We start from the raw sequence: 27,746 nt of genomic DNA, 5'->3' as shown, positions 1-27,746 counted from the left end.
CATAATGACCTGACGATAGGGCGTACTCAGTTGTTGCTGATTTGTCTGACTGGTTGAATTTCTTTGGTGTTCCTTCATGCGAGTGTAGTGAGTGGGTACTGCTATCCTACTATAGTGGGTGGTGTACTATTATACAATAGTGATAGGTAATCTGAAGTTGGTAGAGCGGAGTATAATAAGATATTAGCAGTACCATAGAAAGCTCAGTGTACCAAAGTATAGTAGTGAAATAGATAATGTGAATAATAATAATAATAATAATAATAATAATAATAATAATAATAATAATAATAATAATAATAATAATAATGAATGATTTAAACCAAGGAAACGCACAGTGAGAAGGAGCTAGGCCAATAGGAAGACCAAAAAGATAACGATGTGAATAGAATATATATTTAACAATAAAACATAACAACAAGATAAATAAAATCGAAGATAAATTTATAACTAATGGTGAAAGATGAATATTCCAGAGTAGAGAAAAATCCGAAAAGTGTGCCACATTTACGAATTGAATATCCAAAAATGCATAAGGGGAAAGCCTAATAAATAATTTACCAACGTGCAATAAATATAAAAACTAAATAGGACAGCAGGAGTAAAGATCAGAGAGAAAAGAAGGACAAAAGAAAGGGGTAAGGGAAGTGACATAAGGATTAGGGCGGGGAAAGGATTTTCTTCACCGGGTTATTCCAAGATTTACCAATTTTTTTACATAGGTCCAAGAAGACATCTGAAATGATTATAAATAATTCATAATTGTCCGTAGCGCATGTTCGTATAGTGATGCAGTCTATGAGCTTTAAAATGTAGCATACCAACTCGACGGAAGAAAATTTGAACTGGCAAGAGGCCGGATGAAAATTTAAAGTCCAAATAAAGATAAATTACAATAAGTCTTGCTCACCAAATAGCTTGAAGACAGAGTCCAGATGGAATAGACATGATTTACAAGAGGCACAGTACTTTGGCACTCCACCACTCCGCTATGAAAACCCGACTCAAATGTGGAGAAGCGGAGTGGGCAATATATAGTGGAATAGAATATTCCAGAAAAGTAGAGAAGGCTACAAGCCATTGAGTTCGAGAAACATGAGGTCACGTGTACACACAGCGCACAGGCAATGGCGCGGCGAGGACGAGCTCGAGGCAAACAGCAGTATGTAAGGTAGGGAAATGTTCTGTAGATACGGCGATCGTAATACGAGTCACAATGGACTGGCGTTTTTTGGCAAATGTGTACCTTGCCGCAAGTACAGGGAATTTTGTACACCCCAGGGTGTAATAGTGGGGACAATTTGTCCAATTTGTCATTGTTTTTACCTAAACTGTGAGCAATTTTGGAGATGGTGCCAAATACGTTTTTTAATATTGTGTTTGCGGAGGACCTTAGCAATTCGGTCTGTGGTCTTGTGGATGTAAGGCAGGTAGGCAGTTCCCTTCACTTCTTCTTTCTGTGAGATTTGCGTAATTGTCCCTCTACGATGCAGGGCTCTATGAATCTGTACATTGTTGTAACCATTACCCTCGAATGTGAATTTGAGTGTATCCATATCTTCCTGGATATCTGATGGCTTACAAATTTGTGTCACTGTCGTGAAAATGCCCTGTTTTTGTGCTGGATGATGGTGAGAATCTGCATGGAGATAGCGATTTGTGTGGGTAGGCTTACGATAGACGGTATGTCCTAAGGAGCCTGCCGGTTTTTACTGTATGTTTTCCTTCTATTGACTCTGTTTTAGTCTGTCTTTGTGTCTTTTTAATGTGTTTTTAAACTTTTAATTTGCATGAAGTATATGATTTCATTTCAAAGGCAATGCCTTATTTCATCTTAATAAATTTTTATCTGTTTTAAAATCTATTTTATAAGAAAAGAAGGCATTGCAAATGAGATCGACTGATTATTCTCAATTAATTTTTCATCATTTTAAAAATTCTAGTCAGTGGAATTTTAGTTTTAATTATCATTACATTTCATTTCATCTTGTACCATTAGGGGCCAGTGCCCTAGATGTTAGGCCCCTTTAAACTAGAAGCATCATCATCATCATCATCATTTTTTTCCTTAAAAAATCTGACTACCTTAGCCAGGTTTGAACCTGCCATCTTGAGATCCTGAGGCTGTCGCTCCACTACCTACTCATGGTGGAAACTCCTAATCTTTGACAAGGCACTTGCACACTAGTTTTTTTGTAAACTACTCCTAAACTTTTAAAATGTGTCTAGTTTGATGTGTTATTTTTCTCTTGTTCCAGATTGCTTTCAGACATCGTTAGTGGAAAAGTGTCCCAGATTAAGTACGGAACTACTACACGTGCTAGGAGCTGTCATTTCTGGAGCTCGGGTAGGTAACCAGCCTAATAACATCTCTGATATGCTGTATTGTATATGTGAATTAATTCAGCTTTTTTTTTTTTTTTTTCTCTCAGTTAACTTTAATAGATAAAGATTTTCAGTTATTTATTAAAGCATTTAAATAACAAGGAAATGTAGTCTTGCATTGGGAAAAGTATGAATAAATCTTATGTAAAGGAAACAGTGACCCAGTTCATGATTGTGGGAGTTGCATTTAAATAACAAGGAAATGTAGTCTTGCATTGGGAAAAGTATGAATAAATCTTATGTAAAGGAAACAGTGACCCAGTTCATGATTGTGGTAGTTATGGGGTGGGTGGGTGTGTGTGTGTGTGTGTGTGTGTGTGTGTGTGTGTGTGTGTGATTTTATGCATAGTATTTTTTAATAGGTAAAGAGTGTCCCTTCTGTGAAGTACATACCGTATATATGCGAATAATCCCTGCATATATGTTTTTCAAAATTTGGCAGCAAAACATCGGGGTGCGTGTATTATTTGCATCAAGGTTGGTATAATTCTGATGACTTACAGAAATTTTCCACCCATTCTATCGGCAACACTATTCCCGCCGCAAGTGAGAAGCGTGCCGTGTACATATCGTGCCATTTGCTTTGCGTCAGTTTAAATAGTAGCATGTGTTTAGAATGACTGGTGCGGTTTCTCATTGCAGGTTGTTCACGGTTCATGAAGATCTCCACATTGTTGAAGAAGCAGAGAAAATTGGTAATTGTGCTGCAGGAAGATAGTACAATATTGACAAGATTTGTGGTGATATCCGATTGGCGGAATAATAGAGCTAGTCTCGAACAGTAATGATCAGGCATTTTGCAGGCAAAAGGCAAAGTTTCCAGAAATGAAGAATAGGATATGCAAATGTCTGTTAGGTCATCAGCCCAGAGGCTGGTTGGATCCTCAAATAACACCACCAAATGTTATGCAGTTATAGGGAAACTGCAACAACCGGTGGCAGCACTAAAATGAGGAGTACTAGTTAAGATTAGGAGTGAGGTTGTTTGCCATTGCTTTCCTCACTGGGCCAGAAAGAGCTATTGCAGCACGACTAACTCTACAAGCAACATCTTTCTTAACACGCTGACACACTGGTCATGCTCTGAATGTCATTACTCAGCACCACCCATACCCTAGCGGCTCCCATATTAAGTAAAAGCAAGGACAAAAATGGTCTCTACTATTACACACTAAGGGTGTAAAAAATTCACTGTACTTGTGGCAAGGTATACATACATTGGCCAAACATGCCGGTCCATTGGGACTCTCATCAAGGAACACGAAAGAAATATCAGTTTCAACCAGCCAGATAAGTCAGCAATAGTTGAGCATGCCCTATCGGCGGGTGTTTCAAGATGTTCGAGATCTTACCCACATTAGATACTACTGTACAGGTCTAGGATTATACGGGAAGCTGTGGAAATACGTAGAAATCCTAACAACTTCAACAGGGACACTGGCTATCAATTAATTAATATATGTTTGCCAGCCATTAAGGATTTGAGTTAGTAGTTCTCTTCCCTGTCCTTTCACTATCTTTATTTCGTTTTCAGTGTTTTCCAAATTCGTACGTTCCTCATCACAAGATTTTTCATTCCGGGCTTGTTTCAGAGTCATACTTTCATTTGTGTGTACAATGGTTATCTCCCCCTCCCCTCTCTCACATCGTCCTCCGGTTTTTTTCACATACTTTCTTTCCATTCTTCAACTCTGTTCTATTCTATCCTGGTGCCTTTTATTGCATTTCATTGTATTAGTTTTTATTTACTTCTTCTACCACATTTGTCCCTGATTCGTCTGATCTCCTCTCTGATACTTCTCACGCACTACGGTGTGATAGAACATTGTAGTACTCCCGCTTGGAGTGCTGTGCCACAGCGAGCCACATAGTGATGAATGAGCGTACCACTACAGCTCTCAGACGGTAAAGCATTCTTAAATTCAAACCCTCGTTATTATAGAAGACTTCCTCATGAATAGTAGAGATTTTCTTCTGAAGACGCGCAGCAAAGTTCTCTGTGAAACGTAAAGAGTTTCTTGTTTTCTTGACACAGTGTAAGCCCCAAATCCCCAATCATGTCTACAAGTATGGGCCGTGAAAGCATCGATGTTAACAGCGTCCTTATTTTCACACCCATGGATGAGAGTGGGACTTCTTTGGTGGAAGCTGCATTTTGCTCTGCAAATGTGTACCAGTAACTGAAAAACAGTTTGGATGTGTGGTCAGGGTTGAAATATGTCGATTGAGAGCTGAAGCAACAGCGAGGGTGTTGATAATTACGGGTTTTAAGGCTCGCCGCAGATAGCTCGTGAGCGAGTGTTTTCGGGCATAAAAACTTCAGTTTCTTCAAGAAAACTAACATTGTGCAATGTCTTCCAGGTCAGTTATGAAGAGAAGATTTGAATTTCCACAGATTTGTTACGAGTTTGCACCAGAGAAATTGATATTTACTCTTGCAAATTTGTAATGCAGACCAGACATAAGTACATTAGAATATTGACACATTGAGTTTTTCTGTAATTTATTGTAACTGTAGTATTTACAGTTTTCAATGTAAATGTTTTACACACCTGCACAAATACAAAAAAAGGAAAAAAAAAGTCTACATTTTCCACTGACGATGTCTGAAAAAAATTCAAAATTTCCTTTCCTAATATTAGGATGCAGGATTACTCCATATTTGATGGCAGGTATTATTCACATATGTACTGTATTCATAAATGATTGGCTGTGAGCTTGATTGCCAAGAATTTTTGTTTTGTTTCATTGTTTAAATATGTGGTAACAAGACAAGATTATTAAGCAAATACCTGTTTAATTCCTTTGGCTAGTAGAAAATACTACATATGTTCATGATTCATTTTGTCCAACTCCAGAGGTCCCAGGTTTGATTCCTGGAAGGGTTGGGGATTTTAACCTTTATTGATTAATTCCTTGGGCTCGGGGACAGGGTGTGAATGCTGTTATCAACACTAGATTTCATCCTAGGTAGTGTTCCATCCTCACAGATATGCAGGTCTCGCATCATCTTGAAAGACCTGTACCTGGCCTCTTTTGAGGTCCTAATTATTATTATTATTATTATTATTATTATTATTATTATTATTATTATTATTATTATTATTATTATTATTATTATTATTATTATTATTATTCATTTTGAATGAGAACTTCTGAAAACTTTTTATAGTCTTTTCTTCTTCTTCTTGTCCGTATCTATTTCGGATGTTGGAAAGCTGCGTCTTCTTTCGGCTATTGTTCAGAATAGTTCTGAGGTTGTTTTCAATGTCCATTATCGCAAATTGGTACTATTCAGGTCCTTCCTGATGCAGGTTTTCCGTCTCAATTTAGGTCTGACAGAGCAAGTGGGCATGCGGTTAGGGTCGCGCAGCTGTGAGCTTGCGTTCGGGAGATAGTGGGTTCGAACCCCACTCTCGGCAGCCCTGAAGATGGTTTTCTGTGGTTTCCCATTTTCACACCAGGCAAATGGTGGGGCTATACCTTAATTAAGGCCATGGTCACTTCCTTCCAACTCCTAGTGTTTTCCTATCCCATTGTCGCCATAAGACGAAAATAAAAATTAGGTCTGTCCAGAGCTAGCTGGCCTTCTACTGCCTGCCTCTCTACTTTCTGTGCCACACTATCTTCTGGTCTTCACTGAAAGTGACCGAACCATCTCAGTCAATTTTCCCTCAGTTTCTCAGAGATTGGTGTTATTCTCAGACATTGGCAAGTGGTGTCATTTAGAATTTTGTCCAACCTGGTTACTCCATCTTTCTTATTTGTAGCCCAGAACTCCAAACCATATAAAATGGCTAGACGGACAACCATTTTGTAGATTTTGCCCTTCAGGTGAAGAGGGAACTTCCTGTCACAGAGAACACTGATAGCTGACCACCACTTCACCTAGCCACTGTTGACTCGATTGGTAATATCTCTGTTGATGTCTGCATTATCCTGTATCACGACCCAAGATATTTGAAGTTATTGGTTTTCTTGTATCTCCTCATTCAAAATTTTTTAACCATCTTGACCATCAAGATCATTCATGGACAAATTACAGTGGACATATTAAGTTTTAGTCCTGCTTATCTCGAGCCCATTTCTTTCTAACACAACCTGTCAAGTGTTCAGCCTCTGTTGTAATGTCCGTAAGCTTTCACCCACAAGCATTACATCATTTACAAACAGCATGTTCCACGGGGCTACATCATGAATAATGTGTGTTGTTACACTACCTGATGTTGCACCCCATCTCGCCTAAATGCATGCTCTGATTCGGTTGGGAAGGGTGTCATAAAGCCGTTGTATCCTCTCCGGAGGCAAGCTGGCCCACAACTGTTTTCACTGGGATGGAGTTGCCGTCCGAGCTGGTCTCGCACATTCTATCGGGGACAGATCTTGCCATGGGAGTAACTCAACGTCATGTAGACAGTTCATCACTGAACATAATGCAAAACCATTCATCAGTAGTCCATACTTTCCAATCATGGCACCACCCCAAGTGCAACCGTTTGTATTGTATTAATGGCAGCCTATGCATGGGATGGTAATTCCCTAGTCCGGATGTTGTTAGTCTCTGACCGATGGTGCAGGATGACAGAGAATGTTGCAGGGAGTCTATCACTTGTTCTCAGATGTCAGTCGCAGATGTGAAGGGGCTATGATGTGGTTGATGCACAATATGGCTTTCCTCCCTTGTGGTGGTCATACATAGTCAACCGGAACTTTGAGGAGTATGACTGCCCTCCTGTTCCCATGCAGTCCAACATTGGACCACTGTCACATCCAAATATCCCACAAATCTGGATATTGCACGATTTGACCAACCGGCCAATTGGTGACCCACAATGAGGGCCCATTTCAAACTCTGTCAGGTGCTGATAATGCTGTCTTGCACGATATGCATATCTCTGTGTCCTTCACAGTGATCACTCAACATCTGGTGCTGTTCACGCCCCTTTCATACCCCTCCAGGCCTGGTAACAACACTAAACACAAACAACACTAATGCACTGTACATATTTGTATACATACACAAAGTTACATTGACATTCGGCCATTTCTTCTCGGAGCTTCAATATTTTTCGTCAGGCAGTGTAGTTCGCCCTTGATGGTTGATGATGAGGAGGTATGGGCTGAGAGCTATCCCTGATGCAGACCCACCTTAACTGCAAATGCAGTACACTTTGGTTTATGCTGAATGTTAACAAAAAATATTTTTTGATTCACTTGTGGTGTTCTGATGAGTGAGAAGTGCTGCTTATAGGTAAAGTTATTTGTGAGTGAGTGAGTGAGTGAGGGGTTTTTTCTTCATGAATTTAGGGAATGTTAAGTGTTCAGTAAGGAATAATTACTTATTGTATAACATGTAAATAGGCTTGATTTTATGTAACATGTCTTTAACACTGTTTGTGTTGTCTTGTTTCACGCACCTTCTCACGTCTTTTCAGAGTATGATTCTAAGGTTAATCCCCTTCACATTAAGTGAAGGAAAGAAAAGTGCAGATAGCACTACACTTTGTTTGAATGAGGGGGTGAGTTTTACGAGTTGCTGGATGAACAGATGATGGAAGCATGAGACCTGCAGTCTTATAAATTAGTGACATGGCTTTGTATAGTCCATTAAGTTCAGGGTGTACATAAAAGAATATTGATTGGGGTTTTAAGTAGTTAGTATGGCTATGTAAACAACCTTACCCATCTGTTTCCTAGATCGGATGAGAGAGCAACTGTGAAAGTTTGTGTTGCATATGGCAAATTGTGGTTTCCACACCCTGCTGCTTGACAGCTCTATGGGTAGAGTTCTGGTAATAGATGGCAGCTCCCAAGCGTGAAGCTTTCTGTGTATTGCAGTTTGCAAAGTGTAATTCAGTAGTTACAGTTCAGCATCAGTTCCAGCATCAATGTGGATGTGATCCTCCATCTGGCAACAACATTGAGCGGTGGTATAAACAGTTCCAGATGACGGGATGCCTGGGTAAAGAAGGAAGGAGCCTGGGGCGATCTCAAACATGGCAAGGCGACCATCAGTCGTAGCAAATCTGTGTGGTGGGCTAGTCGTAAACTAGCACTGCCAAACTTGACGGTGTGGAAAGTGTTATGGAAGCAAATAAAATTGCGACCATGCCCTCTTCAGTCCTTATAGGCCCCACACACTGCATATTGTGAGGCATTTGCTAACTTCTGTATGGAAATGCAGGAAGGGATGGAAGGTGATGAAGGTTTCCTTATCTGTGTAGTCTTCAGTGATGAATGAACATTTCACCTCAGTAGTAGTGAACACACACAACACCCATATCTGGGCGCTGGAGACTTTGCATGCAACAGTGGAATACAATGGATTCCCCTCAAAATTGAAGTTTTCTGTGTGTTAACTGAATGACAGGTTTATGCGACGTTCTTTTTCCAGGAAAAAACTAACACAGAAATTCTGTACCTTGATATGCTTCAGAATTGGCTGGACTTCAAACAATCATTTGGCACGAAGACAGTGCACTTCCACATTTTTCTCAACCTGTGTAGGAATGCTTGCATCGGTTATCATGATCCAGACGAGAAGGCTCTGCTTCTGTGGTCTGCAAGGAACTCCGACCTTTCTCCATGTGATTGCTTTTTGTGGGGATTTGTTAAGGATCACGTGTTTTACCACCGCTACTAGCCAGCTTAGGCTCCATGGCTAAATGGTTAGCATGCTGGCCTTTGGTCACAGGGGTCCCGGGTTCGATTCCCGACAGGGTCGACATTTTAACCATAATAGGTTAATTTTTCTCATCACGACGCGCAGGTCGTGTACGGGCGTCAGATCAAAAGACCTGCATCTGGCGAGCCGAACTTGTCCTCGGACACTCCCGTCACTAGAAGCCATACACCATTCCATTTCACCTGGATTGAGATGTAGGGCTGCTGCGGCTGTCACGTCCCTTACCCCAGATGCGACGACAAAAGTTCGGGAAGAGCTGGACTATCTGTTGGACATGTGTCGTGTGAATAAAGGTTCTCACATCGAGCACTTTGAAAACTTATACAGTTACTCTTTCAGCCCATGTATGAATTACTATTGTATACAATATGTAAGAGAAATTATACACCTTTTTTAACCTTGATATTCTTTTGTGTACACCCTGTATATACTATTTGTTTGGTCCTAACCTTAACCTTTGCATGATTGGCTTGATAGAACAGCTGCACACATTCCTATAAAAAAAAAAAAAAAAGTCAGGAATACTCTTCGTGTTTAGAACGAGAAAATGAGATTTCCTTGTTACTTCCGGGCACGTGATTCATATTTATAGGATGAGGCGTAAGGGAGAATTTCAAAATTAGCAAGGGGAATGTTTGATAAATTCCGAAGTTCTTTGAAAATATTTAAGAAAAAGCTAGGTAAACAATTGATACAAGAATCTGCCACCTGTTCAAAAACAATAAAGGCGATCATTTATCCACCTATTCAATACATTAATTTCCACTTATAGTGGTTACATAAACATACTATAAGTTAAATGGGACATGTTTCGCCCTCATTTTAGGGCATCTTCAGCCTAAAAACAATCTTCAAGAGTACACCTTATATTAATATCGAAGCTAAAAGTTTAGCCAGTTACTAAAATTCAGTATATAAAAATGTGAGAAATGATACATTATACAAACATGTTGATGGAAACACTGTCAATGATTAAACCATAAAAATATTTTGTCAGAGACTAAAACTCATTCTGTTACAAATTTCTAATTAAAATGGTTCATTAAAAATTATTAGTGGAAAAACAGTGTGACAATGAAATAATGCCAACGACATGAGGGCGTGAATAACAAGCACTAAAATGAATGTCATAAATACAACATGTTCAAGGCCGCTGATGAAATCATGAGCATAATGTAAAACTGAAGCATCAGTTGAATTATTGCAGAAGGGGCCTTTAGCACCGGTAGGCAATAATATTGACTGAGACCATGTCAGGAAATGTCAGTAGATACTGGAAAATGTTCTCTGTAAGAGAAGGAAAGGAAAGATTAAAAAGTTGAACGCAAGGAGAGAATTCTGTTTACGATGTTAGGAACAGACGAGGACTTGCATGTTTGTTGAAAGCTGTTATTTGCTATCTACTGTTGCGTTGGTAGCTGCCCTTCTGTTGGCTCTGAGTCTCGTGTTATAACTGTGCTGCAGAGGCGGTAGTGAACTCGGAGGGGAAGGAATGAGGGAGCGTGGAAGGGAGGAGAGGATGGATGGAGTCAACTGTGATGAGGCTGACAAAGGGGCGGAGTTATCTATTTTGCTGGAAGTAGGTCTAATATCTGTAGGTATGGGTGGAGCACTAGAGTATGTCGAATTAAGTATATTAGGTATCTCTTGAATCTATTGTCTAATAAGTATCAAAAGTTGGATTTTGATTGTAATGTGAACATATTATTCGCTGTATAACTGTTGATGTTGACCATATGGTTCTTGTTCTGTATTTTAATGTAAGATTTTGTAGTTTACCGGTACCTACTGCAATCTGAATATCAAGATAATTTCACGTGTATCAGTGTTCTTGTAACTATAACCCCCACATCAGTTGATCCTCGCTATGCTGCTGAGTTGTATCATGAATGTTCATATGAACTTAAAAAAAAAAAAAAAAAAGTTGTTTTAAGTTTCATTACCAGTAAGACATTCTCAGTTCTCAAAGAAAAACCTGGATCTTCTGGAGAAGAAATCCTTCATCCATTCATACCATCTGTTATCATGCTAGCAATGTTAAGTGCTTTATCTATGCCTTCAACTTTTGGCCTTGCCAGAAATATGAAATACAACACTTCAGGAAGTACACAGGTGTCTCTGTCATCTCACCTAGTTAGAGAAAAAGGATTTCTGGATGATAAAGGGATACTTAAGGTGACTGTTGTTCAAGCTAGCACCTAGCAGTTCCATCTTCACTGATGTTCAGTTAAAAACTAAAACCTTACAATTTCAAACGTTAGGAAGATGGTCTGTACGTAAACCTAACTTGATTACCTGAAATTGCTTACACCATTTTCTTTAGCACATAGGCAGTTGTGCTGTAAACTGGATATATGTGCTCTGTATAAAAGAGGCTAGTCCGGACTGTCTGGAGGAGTCCTATCGTAGAGTAGATAAACAAAGACATTCTTCGCTGCCTATTAGTCCACCTCCATGGCTAAATGGTTAGCGTGCTGGCCTTTGGTCACAGGGGTCCCGGGTTCGATTTCCAGCAGGGTCGGGAGTTTTAACCATCATTGGTTAATTTCGCTGGCACGGGGACTGGGTGTATGTGTCGTCTTCATCATCCTTTCATCCTCATCACGTCGCGCAGGTCGCCTACGGGAGTCAAATCAATAGACCTGCACCTGGCGAGCCGAACATGTCCTCGGACACTCCCGGCACTAAAAGCCATATGACTGGGCGAGTTGGCCGTGCGGTTAGGAGCGCACTGCTATGAGCTTGCATCCGGGAGACAGTGGGTTCGAATTCCACTGTCGCCAGCCCTGAAGATGGTTTTCCGTGGTTTCCCATTTTCACACCAGGCAAATGCTGGGGCTGTACCTTAATTAAGGTCACGGTTGCTTCCTTCCCATTCCTAGACCTTTCCTATCTCATTGTCACCATAAGACCTATCTGTGTCGGTGCGACGCATTGAAAAAAAAAAAAGCCATATGCCATTTTTTTTACTGCCTGTTGTATGTTGGGTATTCAGCCCGAAGGCTGGTTTGATCCTCCGCAGCTCCGCCAACAGCTGTCATAAATAGCCTAGGCATCACTGAAGAGGCATGCTAGGGAAATGAGGAGTGATGTAGTTTCCCGTTGCTTTCCTCACCGAGCCAGCCGTTGCTATTACATATCAGTCTGCCAAGCCCACTGAAATGCATGCACCAACCGACCCTATGAGCGATATTTTCCCACCATTCATAACAGGGACTGGCTGCATAAGCAATGGTATTACTAGCATCACTCATACCTCAGTCACTTTCATATTGTCAAAGCCAAGGATGAGACTGAGACAGGTCAATGAAAGTAACAAATTTGATATAGCCCATACCAGAAGACATAGTGCACTGTAAACACTACATCTCGCCAGCACCAGAAATTATCAGTTTCTGAGAATTTCTTATTCAGCTCTATGCCAACTCTGTTAAAAGAATGTTACTCCCATTTATTCAAGAAATCTTGTGCATTTCTCAGGTTTTCTATTTAGTTCCTTCTGCATGCCATTGATGTATAGATTGCTCATGCATAGATAATTCTGAACTGTAGTGTATCCATGCTTCTGTCTTGTGAATTTAAGCTTCCTGAAGTGCCTGATTATCTAAATACCAACTTTGACATAATTGTAATAGTAAGATATATTGTTCCATAAGAATGTATACTTTTCTCCCCTAGATGCATGCCAGGCATGAAGTTTATTTAATAAGATAGTGTTGAATAAGATAAATTTGTATTTAGTAATTATTGTTTTTACATTGGTTTTTTTTTTGGTGATGCTACTAAGGCAGAATTGAGCATAAATATCAAACTGAATGTAGAAGAACATTCACGAGAATGTGAAAGTTAAAATACTATACTGTAGTAGCTCCAGTGTACAAATGAAAGGTTGTTAAACTAAAGCAGGTAAATACAGACTGGTCACTTTGACATGGGTTGAATGTAAGCTCTGGGAAAGCATTCTTTCTGATTATATTGCACATTTGTAAAATTACCAACTGGTTTGATAGAAGGCAGTTTGGTTTAGGAAGGTTATTCTAGTGAGAATCAACTTTCAGGATTCCAGCAAGACATAGCAGGTATATTAGATTCAGGAGGGCAAATGGACTGTATCGCTATTGACCTATGTAAGGTTCATGATAAGATAGACCATGTGAGACTACTGATGGAAATGAGTGCTACTGAACTAAATAAAAGAGTGACTAAATGGTTGGCAACATTTCTAGGAAATAGAACTCTGAGATTTAGAGTAGGTGAAGCATGATGTGATCTTGTAATGATTAAGAGGGGGTTCCATAAGGCAATATTTCAAACCTTTATGCTTTGAGTATACAAATGATATGAGTGAAGAACTGGAATCACAGGTAAGGCTTTTTGCAGATAATGTGATACTGTATAGAGTAGTAAGTAAATTACAGAATCATGAGCACTTGCAAAAAGATCTCGAAGAAGTTGTTACATGGACGGCAGACAATGGTATCGCAATAAGCAGGGTGAAAAGTCTGGTTATATGTTACACCAAGAGGAATGTAATTCATGGAGACTGCTTTAAGTACCTAGGTGTTAACATAAGGAAAGATCCTCGTTCGGGTAATCACATAAGTGAGTTTGTAAATAAAGGGTACACATGTCTTCGTATAGGTATGAGATTGTTGAGAGGTTGTAATAAGGATGTAAAGGAGAGGGTGTAGAAGTCACTGGTAAGAATTCTTCCAGTGCATTGAATCCTCGCCAGGATTACTTCACACCATGGGATAGTACACCATAGGTTTGCATTGCCTGTAAATGGCACCGCATTCTGTGTTACATGTGCCCATTACATTACCTGTGAGTAGTAACATAATGTGTGGAATACCGCGAGTCTGCGCTACTTCTGATTAGTACCACAACATGTCAGATACCATAGTTCTACTTTACTAGCAATAAGTACCATTATGAGGGGCCGATGACTTGGATTTTGGACCCCTTTAGACTACAAGCATCATCGTTTCAGTATTGTGCTTTAGAAGCAGTCCGATGGTCGGTAATACTATTGTTTAATGTTAGTTTCTGGGAATGTGGGGCATTGTGGGTCGGATCCACTGATTGTTTTACATTCATATCCATTCATTCATTCTTTGTCCTCACGTTTTGAATTCTGGTCAGTGGAGGATTATGGATTTTTAATTTCCTTACATTTCGTCTCACTTGGTACAATTAAGGGCCGTTGACCTATATGTTAGGCCCCTTTAAATGACAAACATCATCGTCATCATCATCAGGATTAGTTCATTCAAGAATTGGAAAAATCCACAGGAAAGAAGCACGGTTTGTTCTCGGTGATTTCTGACAAAAGAGTAGTGTTATGAAAATGTTGCAAGCTTCAAGCTGGGAAGACTTGGCATTAAGAAAACTAACAGCTCGACTAAGTGGATTGTACACGAAATATTTGTCCTGAATGAGTTAATTCCTCATTCCAGTATTAATGGTCAGTTATTGGAAATTATACTGATTCCACCTAACTCGTTCTTGGTTTGCCAGAGTTTCGTCCTGGTATGTCAATCTCTCATAGTGCATTGGCACTGCCTGTGGCTCCAAGTAGACTATGCAGTGGCCTCCACTATATGCATTAGCAATGGGTCTTGGTAGGTGTGCAGGTTACCAACTGATGAGCCCAAATTGGCACACTGGGGTGAAGTGCTGGCACCCAAGAATGAGTTAGCTGGAAAATTTATGTCCAATAATGGACCTTTTATATTGGAATTAAGCAGATTGTTCGGAGCTGTCAGTGGGGAGATGGCGTGGAATGACATTAGTAGACAAATCAGCTTGAGGGGAGGCTTTTTTTTTAAACCGGGCGAGTTGGCCGTGCGGTTAGGGGTGCGCAGCTGTGAGCTCGCATCTGGGAGATAGTGGGTTCGAATCCCACTATCGGCAGCCCTGAAGACGGTTTTCCGTGGTTTCCCATTTTCACACCAGGCAAATGCTGGGGCTGTACCTTAATTAAGGCCACGGCCGCTTCCTTCCAACTCCTAGGCCTTTCCTATCCCATCGTCGCCATAAGACCTATCTGTGTTGGTGCGATGTAAAGCCCCTAGCAAAAAAACTTCCTTTCCTTTCCTAGGCCTTTCCTGTCCCATCGTCACCATAAGACCAATCTGTGTCGGTGCGCCGTAAAGCAAAATGGCATTTTTTTAAAATGGAGTTTTTAAATGTAGGAAAGATAAGAAGATAATTTTTGAATTCATGTAGACACACTGGAACAAATACTTTTTTTTACATAGGAAGAAGAATTAGGGAGTGGAATAATTTACTAAGGGAAATATTTGATTAATTTCCAACTTCTTTGAAATCATTTAATGAAAGACTAGATAAACAAGTGGTAGAGAATCTGTCTCCTGGGTGATAGCCCTATATGAGGATCAGTGTTGATTGATTAGATTGATTGATATTATATAACAGGAATGAAATATCAAAATTGCAAGAACATACAATAAACAACAGAAAGCTCTGAAGCAGAGCAAGAATAATCATAAAAGATAAAAAGCAATGACTGGACAGTGTGGGAGAGGATGCAATGGAAACAACAAAGACATTCATGGAAACACCAAAGGAAAAGGGCAATCTCAGCATCTTTGTACACTGCTGTCTTCAAATACAACGGCTCTCTCCTCATTAGTCTCAGTTCTCCTAAATCCGTGATATGGGATAAAATTTTATTATCATGGTCATTAAATACATTTAAATTATTTTTAAAACTTACTGTTGTGTGTGTCCTCCGCGCTCAGCTCCGCGCCTACAAGCTCCGCAACCCGCCGCATCACCGATGTTTCCAGAGCCTACGAGAGGACTGCACTGCACCTGGCATGCTCGTCTGTGACGTCAGCCAGCGCTACATAAGTAGTGACGTTCCTTGCCTTACCGAGGACTACCCCAGTGTCCAACGACCAGACCACACCGCAAGTCAAACACGGAGGCGTTCCTCTTAAAAATGTGTCTTGAACAGGTGGACTGATTGCTGGTCGTGAGGTCTCACCTCCGGACATTGCCTCATCTTCCCTGATTCCTGTAGCCACGTCGAGCCCCGAGTCAAGCATTCTGCTACACTCTCAAGTCCTCACCAGTGCTCCAACGACTATCTTAGCATTCTGCGAATTAAGATATTGACGCAAGTTCCTTGCAAGTCTAAGTCAAATATTAGTATTCTACTAACGCGACTCTCCCTACAAGTTACGCCTGTTATCCCACAGCACATAGTTTTCGACTATCCAAGGACATTTCCCTGTGGAATAGACTATCTCCTCAAGATAGGTGTGAATGTGTATATAGGACTCTCTCTTTGTAAATATATATTTGTGCCACAGACTTTCAGTCTATCATTTAATAACAGCATTAACTGCGTGCAATCAATCAAGCTTCAAGACAAGTTTCATTATATTTCTTGTAAATACTGTATAAAACTATTGAAGCAATAAACTTTATGTTGTGTTACTGTATACCAAGTTCCTTGTATACAACACTTACAATAAGACAAAACCCAAGTACTGTATATTTCTCTATTTTCAGTAGTTGATTCAAGGATCCTAATGTGTTATATGTGTTATGTATATTCTAAAATATTGTAAAATTTAGAGTATTGAGATGATGCTAAACTAAGAAATATTAAATTTAACTAATTAGTATGAGTTTTTTCTTTCTTTTCAAGGTCCGATCAGTTGTAAAATTAAAACCATAGTGAGAATCCGATGAAGCGTTGCTCAGATTTGTTACGCAATGTCTTAGTATGCCCATCAACCACGTCACATCACACTTGTCAGTTCTGAGCACTCACTGAGCACGTAAACATGCCTAGAACAATAGCCTCCTGCCAACTGTGAACTGTATGCTGTAATTCGATTTCTTCATGCTGAGGGGTGCAATGCAGCCGAAATTCGTCGAGCGGTTGCAATGGGAAGTGTTTGATCACCCACCATACAGCCTGGACTTGGCTCCCTCTGGTTTTCATCTCTCTGCTCACATGAAATTCTGGCTAGGAGGCCAGCATTTTGGCACAGACAACAAGCTGCAGACCAGCATAGAGAAGTAGCTGAAAGCACAGGTGGCAGCCTTCTATAACAAGATTTTAAAAAACAAAACAGACAAAATCAAGAAATTTACAGACAACAAACGAAGATCAACAGATGGACAATGGGAAGGGTGATTTCAGACCAAGGGGAAAAAGGAAGATCCTAGAGAACAAAGAAGTACTGCAGACAGGAAACTGAAAACCATTTTTATAAAATTAACTAAAGTGGCCCAATAAAGGCCATCAAATGTAAATAAATAATAACAATAATAATCATCGAAGTTGGTACCATCATATGACAAACTTCTACATCGGAGCGGTGACTATGTAGAGAAGTAGTTAGATGGTGTAGCTAAATGTCGCATATAAAACATTTTTGATTTTCACTATGGTTTTAATTTTGTTTCGATCGGGCCTTGAAAAAAAATAGCCTTCATATATACTATAATTGTCCTAATTTGAACTTGCACTGCATTATAACCTTTTACCACATAAAAATCAATGATTAAGACTGAAGCTAAACTGGAAGAACATTTAGTTATTAAAGATATTTAAAAAAAAGTTAATTGTTTGATATTTATGTATTTTATTACTCCTATTATGATGATTGTTCATATCTGTTTTCAAGAATTATAAATATTATTTGTGGGGACAGTAGTTTGTTAATCTTGTTAGTAACATGGCGGTTCATTTTCTCTTGCAGCACAATGCTCTTCGAGCGATCTGTCCGGCTACAGTGAATATCGTGATGAGTGTAGTTTCGCACACAAACGCTTCTTGGGAAGTTCGACACACAGCTGTCCAGTGCTTTGTCATGATGGTGCACGTTTTGAACCAGTCTTCACCTGACCAGGTACGTACATCCAGTGTATCCTTCTCCTCTTGAGTGAGAATTGTTGTTTTTCAGCGGATCATTGGTAAAATGTTAGCTTCCTGATTCCAGCATCACATGTCTTACTCAGGTGTGGTAATTGGATTTTTGAAGGGTAGATAAGAGTCCAATCAGCACTCCATATTGTACCTCATCGTGTGGAAGATTTCTGGCGACGCATTTGATGTTTGCTTAACAAAATTGATTAAAGCGGACTACACATAAATCTCTCACTAGGATTGTGGTTTGTCTGTCATTTGTTAAAACTAAAAGAGATAATCAAAATTGACACACAGCATAAATGGCAGTTAAAGCCTTCAATGATTATTATTATTATTTATTTATTTATTTAAATTTTATGGCCTTTATTGGACCACTTTAGTTAATTTTATAAAAATGGTTTTCAGTTTCCTGTCTGTAGTGTTTCTTCATTCTCTCGGATCTTACTTTTTTCCCTTGGTCTGAAATCACCCTTCCCATTGTCCATCTGTTGATCTTCATTTGTTGTCTGTGAGTTTCTTGATTTTGTCTGGTTTGTTTTTTAAAATCTTCTATTGTAATTTCGAGTACCCTCTTATCTTCCTTGATTTCTGTAATCCATTTAATGTTGTTCTTACTGGTCCATAATTGTTCTATAATTCTCCTGATGATCCTGTTTTTTGGTGTCATTAGTAGATGTCCAAAGAATGAGATTTGTTTCTTCCCAATTGTGTGCTCATTACCGGTCACATTTCCTTGTAGACTGTTTCATTAGAGGCTAGTCTCCAGTGTCCATTTTCTTCGTAGTTTTTGTTTACTCATGTTCTGAATGTTATTGTTTTGAAAATAGTTTCACTTCTGTATGTTATTTCTGGTTGTGTAATTTTTTTATAGTGTTTTAATTTTGTAGGTATTGAGAGGCATTTTTATTGTCTGTGTTCTTTGTGATATTACTGTGCTCTGGTCAGTTTACTTATTTTATTATGCCATGTCTGCTTTTCATTAAAGTTTTATATTATTATTTCTCCTAAATATTTAAATTTGTCAGCAGTTTCGATTTCTTGTTAACATCATACCTGGTTTTCAGAAGATATAGTAGTGATTTAACTTGTTGTTGGACGTACTGAACGTTGTTGAACACGAGTGCAAGGTTATCAGCAAATTCCAGGCAGTTCAAATTTATGCTGTCCAGTTTTGGTGTTCGGGTTATCCTTGTACCATTCTCTCATTATATATTCAAAGGCATTGTGGACAGCTGTGATGAGACATTCTCCTGCCTTAAATCTGTTTTTATGAGGAATGGCTCGGGTAATTCTCCTCTGAACTTGACTTTAGATTTTGTGTTGGTTAAGGTGAGTTCCATCAATTTGATTAATTTTGGGTGGAGTCCAAAGTTTATTAGGAGTTTCAATTTCAAACTGTTACACACGGAGAAATATCTGAAGGAATTAGGTTCACCAAATCTACTGGACTGAGATGAAATCAGCAAAACCACACAGACAAGTTTTTGAGGATGATGAAACACTAACAGACATGTATGATGCCTGCAACGAAAACACACCCATTCACTATGTATGAAAGAATGCTGGACTAAAAGAAAAAGCCAACAAATGTAGATACAGCGTGGTCTTAAGTGACCCATTCATGAAGAAGGAGAAGAAGTGCCTTCTTAAAATCTGCAAAACCGGGCGAGTTGGCCGTGCGCGTAGAGGCGCGCGGCTGTGAGCTTGCATCCGGGAGATAGTAGGTTCGAATCCCACTATCGGCAGCCCTGAAAATGGTTTTCCGTGGTTTCCCATTTTCACACCAGGCAAATGCTGGGGCTGTACCTTAATTAAGGCCACGGCCGCTTCCTTCCAACTCCTAGGCCTTTCCTATCCCATCGTCGCCATAAGACCTATCTGTGTCGGTGCGACGTAAAGCCCCTAGCAAAAAAAAAAAAAAAAAAAAAAAAAATCTGCAAAGGTGGAATTATTATTATTATTATTATTATTATTATTATTATTATTAATGTCGTCTCAGCTAATCATCATCTATGATGCTCACCTCCTGTAAATCTTTTTCTACCTCACTGAACCAGGCCCCTTTTGTTTTTTTATCTTCTAAGTAGGCGAAGATTCACTTGGGCCTTGTTGAGGTCATTCTTCTTATGTGATCCATAGAATGCAATCCTCTACTTGTGCCATCTTATACATTCACCTTTGTCTTTGTTGGGGCTCAAGGTTTTCCTCAAAATTTTTCTTTCTTTCTTTCTTTCTTTCTTTCTTTCTTTCTTTCTTTCTGTTTTTCTTTCTTTGATCTCAGGTTTCTCACTAAGGCATTTTTCATTACTATTATTATTATCATTATTATTATCATTATTATTATCATTATTATTATTAATGTCGTCTCAGCTAATCATCATCTATGATGCTCACCTCCTGTAAATCTTTTTCTACCTCACTGAACCAGGCCCCTTTTGTTTTTTTATCTTCTAAGTAGGCGAAGATTCACTTGGGCCTTGTTGAAGTCATTCTTCTTATGTGATCCATAGAATGCAATCCTCTACTTGTGCCATCTTATACATTCACCTTTGTCTTTGTTGGGGCTCAAGGTTTTCCTCAACATTTTTCTTTCTTTCTTTCTTTCTTTCTTTCTTTCTTTCTTTCTTTCTTTCTTTCTTTCTTTCTGTTTTTCTTTCTTTGATTTCAGGTTTCTCACTAAGACATTTTTTATTATTATTATTATTATTATTGTTATTATCATCATCATCATCATCATCATCATCATCATCATCATCATCATCATCATCATCATCATCATAATCTTGATTGTGGTTCTCATCTTCTTGTTGTTTTCTTTTCCAGAGGCAGATTGAAGTGGGTACTATTGTCCAACTGTATCAGGACGCCATGATGGAACTTGTGACCGGAGACTGGCACGAAAAGTCTTCAGACATGCTGTGCGAAATAGTGAACGCCCTACAGAAGCTCATGTCCGACACTCAGACGCAGGCTCAGATCCAGCAAGTGATGGTCGATAATCAGATGCTGGAAACACTCAGTACAATCATCGAAGAGAGTCTTGTAAGTTGTCAGCTTAATGATCTATGACAAGATGCATGCTCTTCCTATTCTCATCAGTAAACACTTTCATGTTCTATTAAGCTATGAAACCTGCGTGATCAAGGAAAATTACAGCAAAATATGTACTTCTATTTTTGTTCCAAATTCATTATTTCACTTTACTTAATTTTTGGCACAGTAAGCAAACATCAACATTTCTAAATTAGTTACTGTGAGGTTTATCCGCTTGTCAGTCAATATCGTCCCTATTCTGGCAAACTAACGAATCTGCAAATTGTCAAAAGTTTAGGAGAGCTGAAAGAAGTTGTGATTGCTCATGTCAGATCATTGTTTATATTTAATGATTGGTTTTATGTGTTAGGCATACAGAGTGAGCTGCAGATATGAGACTTTGACAGAGGGTAGACAATATATAAATAATAAAATATAGACCAAAACTTGAGAACTACAGATTCCCTAGTTTGTCACTTTCGCTAGTTTGCCAGAGTGGGGACGTGGAACATATTATGTTCATCTCACTATTCCACAACAAAACTGTGATAGCCGAAATGATCACTAACATCTGATGACAGATATGGATGAAGAAGAAGAATGTGTATATTTCCACTCTTGCTCTTAGCTTCTTGTCCTTTAACTATGACTAAATATATAGTTACTGAAATGATACCAATTACTGTCTTGTTATATTTTTACAGAGGTTTCCATCGGGGAATCAACAACTAGCCACTGTGTGTGTTGATACAATGACTGTAATGTTAAGTGGATCATCTAAAGGAAAGGTAAGTGATATATCAGTACGATTTATTATTTATTTATTTATTTATTTATTCAAACACATCGGCACAAGACTTCCACAACAACTAAAATTACAACCACAAACGTAGACGAGAGAGGTGTTGCCACCAACTACTTCTAATTCAAACTCAAGACCTGCTGTTTACTATATTAAAACTTACCATAGTACATCACAAGTTGGAATATATAACACAATATAAAAAATTCTTCATGACAAAGGTCCATATCAATATGACGTATACCAGCTTCAGAACTTTCTCGAAGATTACCATACACAGCTGAAATCAACATAACATAAAAGCAAAGAATCTACACAGAAGATAGAAGAATGGAACCTATGTAACATGAACTAAAATTTTTTAACAAGTGTCTACCTATACCAAATTTTAATGTGTTAAAACTTTTTAAGTGTTTTATATTATGACCCATATGTTTTAATATGTCCTACATACTCATGTTCTAACTTATTGTAACTTTTTACCTTGACTACTGATATTTTAATTACATGCTACTTTATACATTTCCATCCCCCATTAGACATCCGGATAACAACTTGTGAATTGTCTAATGGCTCGAAACAAATCGTGTACTAGCTGATGATGGCCGTTAAAGAGCCAAAACCGGTACTAGTTTAATCTATTTAAAATACATTGTGTATTGATTGGTGGAAAAACACTTTTCTTATATCAGTACGATCCGAGGACTCTTAGAGGATGGAATTTAATATATTAAATGGTCAGGGATCCAGTGTTACTGGCACAAGTAGTACTAAAAAAAATCAACAGAAGGCAGTAAACAACCTTTTTAGGTCTGGCTTAAAGGAGAATCTTCTAATAGAGTTGTTATCTCCCTGCTAGCCTTTTTGCAAGCTGTGAGAGGTTGGTGTGTTCAGTCAGGCATGCATTGCGAGTTTCAAAATCAGCTTAATGCGAGCTATAGAGCTGTTTAAGAATGCTGCTGCACAAAGCCCATATGAATTCGCCTGCAAAGCAATTTGATTGGCAGGTGATAAAAGGACAATGGTGCGAGATATCAAATTATTTCTTTTAAATTATGAAATTATTTATCAGTACGACAAACTCTCTAACACTTATATTCCTGGTTCACGTTGTTTTCAGCCACCCTGTATATTTATGGTTTCAATGAGACTATCTTGTGTAATATATTCTGTTAATAGGTCTTTAGAGGAATGCAATAATTGAGTGTTTTGGTGTTGCAGGAGAGAATGCTAATGACTGAAGGATATGACAGACTGTTTTTGGGACTGAGAGCATTAGGACAGCCTTCACGAGATCTGCTCCAGGCACTTTTGTCTATGGCAACGGAGGGAGAGGAACCTGAAAACAATAGACTGAAGGTGAGTTGCATGTTTCCCGGACTTGTAGGTCATACTTGAATTGGAGTGATTAGCTTCCAGCGTTGTACTGGAAACTGCGCTTGGTATTTTGAAAGGGCTGCTGTCACCGAAATTCAGTAGTACCACTGAAGCTATGGCTGTGTTCTTCCAATGAAGTACAAAGACATTTAACTTAAATATAAAACTCAAGGACATAATTAAAACAATTTATAAAAATCTTGGTGTATCTAAAATGAAGATAAATAATTGATTGTTGATGGTGTTCTCTAGAAATGGTGAAGAATAAAAATCGAGGTTAAAACGTTCCCTTGTTATGGTGAACGTAACAATCATTACATAATATTGCAAGTTTAGTCTTCTTCTTCTTTATTATTTCCATTTTCCAGTCTTTTGGGCCGGGTTGTGAATCGAGGACCTCTGCATTTTTCTATCTTCCCAGCCTTTCCTTCCTTCCTTTGTTATTTCTTCTACTTTTATTCTTCTTCTCTATACTCTTCTTCACCATATTCATCCACCTCTTTCTGCACCTTCCCTGTTGTTTTCCTCCTGTTATTTTCTCCATAAACACTCACTTTGGAAGTCTATCCTCTTCCATTCTCATCATGTGTCCATAGCATTTCAGCTTACTGGTCTCCATCCTGTCTTCCAGTTTAGGGAATCCAACTCTCTCTCTGATTTCTATGTTTCTGATTTTATCCCTTTGTGTCTTCCCAATTATTCTGCTAAGGAATATCATTTTGGCTGCTTGGATTGTCGCGAACTTACAAGTTAGGTATTTCACAACAGTAGTTGCACGATCAGGGAAACAAATTAAATAAATCAGTACTAATTTTCCCAAAAGAAGATCCTAGCAAGCGTGGAAACAGCTAGGCTAAACAGAGGTCAGGTGGATAGAAAGAGAAATAATGCTTACTGACTAAAATCGTAATTCATTTTCAAATTACACCAAACTTTATTGAGAGAAAGTTGAATAATAGTAAGTAAATTTCAAATTCAGTCAGGCAAATAAAAGGGATAAAATTAATAAATGGTAATTAAAGATTAAGCTCAAATCCAGAGAGGAAAAATTAAAAGAAATTAAATTAATAAATTGTAATTAAAGATAAAGCTCAAATTCAATGAAGTAAAATCAAAGGAATTAAATTAATTATACGACCTTCAGGTTCTTTGAAATTAAAAACATGGGAACCAATTAAAAGGAAAAATAATGTGAGCTCACAAGCAGTACTTTCAAGAAATCTTCAGAGAGGGTAAACTAGGAATAAGTAATAACCGAAAGAAATGAATCTAAGAATGGGGTACTTAATTGATCACTTTTTCCAAACCAGGTTTTCACACAAAGTATATTTCAGAGTGAAAAATGTTTCTTAGAAACCACTTCAACTGCAGAACGGGAGCAGTAACATGTGAAATCCACGATAAATAGAATCAACACAAACAAACTTTAGGAAGGAGAAAACAGGTTAAAGATTTAAGTGATCTACAGTTAGAACTAGTCGCCAACGACCAAAATAATCGGCAATAAAATATTAGTAATTCACAACAGCCTAGCATAGGGAGAAATAGAGACGCATTACAGGATCACATCTCATCCCAAAGACGGAATTCAACAATTTCTCTCGTACCGCCCGTCAGCTGTCTGCACATAACAAAGGACAGAGATGGCAAATGTCAAAAATAACACGGGCAACGCCCACACACAAGTAAACACTGCTGTCATGGCGACGGGTTCACATGACGAAGGCCCACAAAATGGCTACCCACCCAGAAAGGAAACAAATACACAGCCGAACGGTGACAAGAAACAATTTCCAACTCTTAATCACTTCCCTGATGGGGATTTTCAGATTATAAGGAACTAACACGTTCAGTAACATTACAAACAGTTACACAAAGCCCCAAATAATTGATAATAAATTTACAATTAAAAGAAGTAGATTACAGCCTATTATTGGTAACAGCAGAATACTTTTCTCGTGCGCGAAGATGATTTGGACAGTAGAATATTATCCTTTTAAGTACTTCATTAAGTCAGATGAATTTAACCTGGATTATCTGATTCCCTTCTCACATCGATAGATTTCCTGGTAACAAAAGTAGATGCTTACTTACAGATAGTACTAAGGTCGTAGAAAAAAAAAAATTAAAAGAAATAGAACGGCGATAAGGACATCGCCCCTTGGCGACGTGATCATCCGGGGTCAATTACAACCCACATCTTTTCTTCTTTCTTCTCTTAAAACCAGTTAAAATCCAACAGTATTTTGGTATCAAGTTCGCGTGGTTCTTTTGTTTGTTTGCATTTTAATTTTCCCTGTGATTCTATTTCCCTTTTAGTAAACTGTTAGTGATCAATTAAGTACCCCATTCTTAGATTCATTTCTTTCGGTTATTACCTATTCCTAGTTTACCCTCTCTGAAGATTTCTTGAAAGTACTGCTTGTGAGCTCAGATTATTTTTCCTTTTAATTGGTTTCCATGTTTCTAATTTCAAAGAACCTGAAGGTCGTATAATTAATTTAATTCCTTTGATTTTACTTCATTGAATTTGAGCTTTATCTTTAATTACAATTTATTAATTTAATTTCTTTTAATTTTTCCTCTCTGGATTTGAGCTTAATCTTTAATTACCATTTATTAATTTTATCCCTTTTATTTGCCTGACTGAATTTGAAATTTACTTACTATTATTCAACTTTCTCTCAATAAAGTTTGGTGTAATTTGAAAATGAATTACGATTTTAGTCAGTAAGCATTATTTCTCTTTCTATCCACCTGACCTCTGTTTAGCCTAGCTGTTTCCACGCTTGCTACAATCTTCTTTTGGGAAAATTAGTACTGATTTATTTAATTTGTTTCCCTGATCGTGCAACTACTGTTGTGAAATACCTAACTTGTAAGTTCGCGACAGGATTCTGCTTTCATAATGTTTATTGTTATCCATATGCCTGCTGCATATGTCGGTATAGGTCTTCAGTATGGAACATTATCATGAAGATCATTATCTCAAAAGCCCAGAGAAATTTTCAATAACATTTCATTCTTTTCCCTCCTCAAAGTGTATGCACTCAAATGTTGTTGACATCTGTATCTGTACCCTATTTGAAGATAGCGGTAGGTAGTTTTCGTTAGGGGGAATATCAATAAAGGGCACGAGGGAACTTGCAACCATCTATGCCGTGCATCTTACCCTTTCCTCCCAATGCCTGAACACCGCTCTTGTCAGCTAACACTCCCGTGTCACCAGGCGAGTTGGCCGTGTGGTTAGGGGCGCACAGCTGTGAGCTTGCATCTGGGAGATAGTGAGTTCGAACCCCACTGTCGACAGCCCTGAAGATGGTTTTCCGTAGTTTCCCATTTTCACACCAGGCAAATGCTGGGGCTGTACCTTAATTAAGGTCACAGCCGCTACCTTCCCTTTCCTAGGCCTTTCCTATCCCATAAGACCTATCTGTGCCGGTGCGACATAAAGCAAGTAGCACACACACAAAAAAAAAAATCCCATGTGTACGAAGCCTGAGCTCCATTTGTTTTCATATTTAGCTGTTTATATTATGGAAGGTTTTCAGTTTAAGCAAACGCCACTCATTCATGTGGCATAGGGTTTCAAGTACTTACAAAAAATTACACTAGGTCGCAGCAGCTATTGGAAACTGCTTGTGTAGCCAGTAACCGCATGTGCCGTCAGGCAGGGCTCCATGAGTAAAAATGGCTGCCAGCAAGTTGTCCAGTGACAATATTGCAGAAATTTTGGTCAATTCTGGATCAGAAATGGATGCCTACGATATATTGTGTAACGTGCTCCCTAAAATAGCAACAAAAAAAATTTCTTTATCTGCTCAACACTCTCGTATAACCGCCTTTTTCGCCTCCCAGCAACCTACTAACCATGCTGAGCTTCCATCGGCTTCTCTGATATGTGACTACTGACGTCATCAAACTTTCCTGAAGCTGCTCCATGCCTCCACTGTTTGAGGACAATCCATCTATGTTGCTATAAATATGCCAATTATTTCCCTCTCAGGTCAGTCCGGCTTTGATAGCGGTCTTGTGTGGAGGACCTTCGGCAGACGTGCGTGTCTTGTGCACATTCATTTTTAATTCTGACCAACTGGATTTGTGCATCGTGTGATGCTGGGTGAGCGAACTGTTACGTTTTAGTGAAGCATTGAACATTAGGAGCTTGTCTCCCGTTTTGCCCTTCAGGCTCCAACTTGTACTTTGTTCTTTTCTTTATGTAATATCTTGTTCATTCCTCTATAGCAAGAACTTAATTTTCAATTATTTAAATCTAATCCTGTGGAAGATATAGTGCGACGACATGTGGACAAGGACTTGCTTTCAAAATTATTACACAAAATCCTAAACAAAGAACTGTGTTCCATTGCTTCCCTTTAGCTTAAATTCAAATAAATACCAATGCAGGATTCAACCTCCCTCCCCTCACTCACCCATTCCCTATTCCCTACATGTTGTTTATAGGTAGTTCAGCTTTGTATTCATTTTCGCTGGTAGGAAATACTTCGATCTTCGTCTCCCAGCAACCTACTAACCATGCTGAGCTT

At 38.7% G+C, this 27,746-nt stretch overlaps 1 protein-coding gene across 1 annotated transcript in view; it reads left to right on the top strand.

The window, feature by feature from the left end:
• The window catches only part of LOC136885056 (neurobeachin-like protein 1), a 398,107-nt gene that overhangs the window by 15,851 nt on the left and 354,510 nt on the right, over positions 1 to 27,746 (top strand). Inside the window, exons 5-9 of the mRNA XM_067157452.2 lie at positions 2,259 to 2,347; positions 17,818 to 17,967; positions 20,811 to 21,029; positions 21,725 to 21,808; positions 23,044 to 23,181. Coding sequence (XP_067013553.2) covers positions 2,259 to 2,347; positions 17,818 to 17,967; positions 20,811 to 21,029; positions 21,725 to 21,808; positions 23,044 to 23,181 — 680 coding nt within the window. The remainder of the gene's footprint in view (positions 1 to 2,258; positions 2,348 to 17,817; positions 17,968 to 20,810; positions 21,030 to 21,724; positions 21,809 to 23,043; positions 23,182 to 27,746) is intronic.

This window comes from Anabrus simplex, chromosome 13, assembly GCF_040414725.1.
Source record: "Anabrus simplex isolate iqAnaSimp1 chromosome 13, ASM4041472v1, whole genome shotgun sequence".
NCBI lineage: Eukaryota > Metazoa > Arthropoda > Insecta > Orthoptera > Tettigoniidae > Anabrus > Anabrus simplex.
This window is presented reverse-complemented; position numbering and strand designations above follow the sequence as displayed.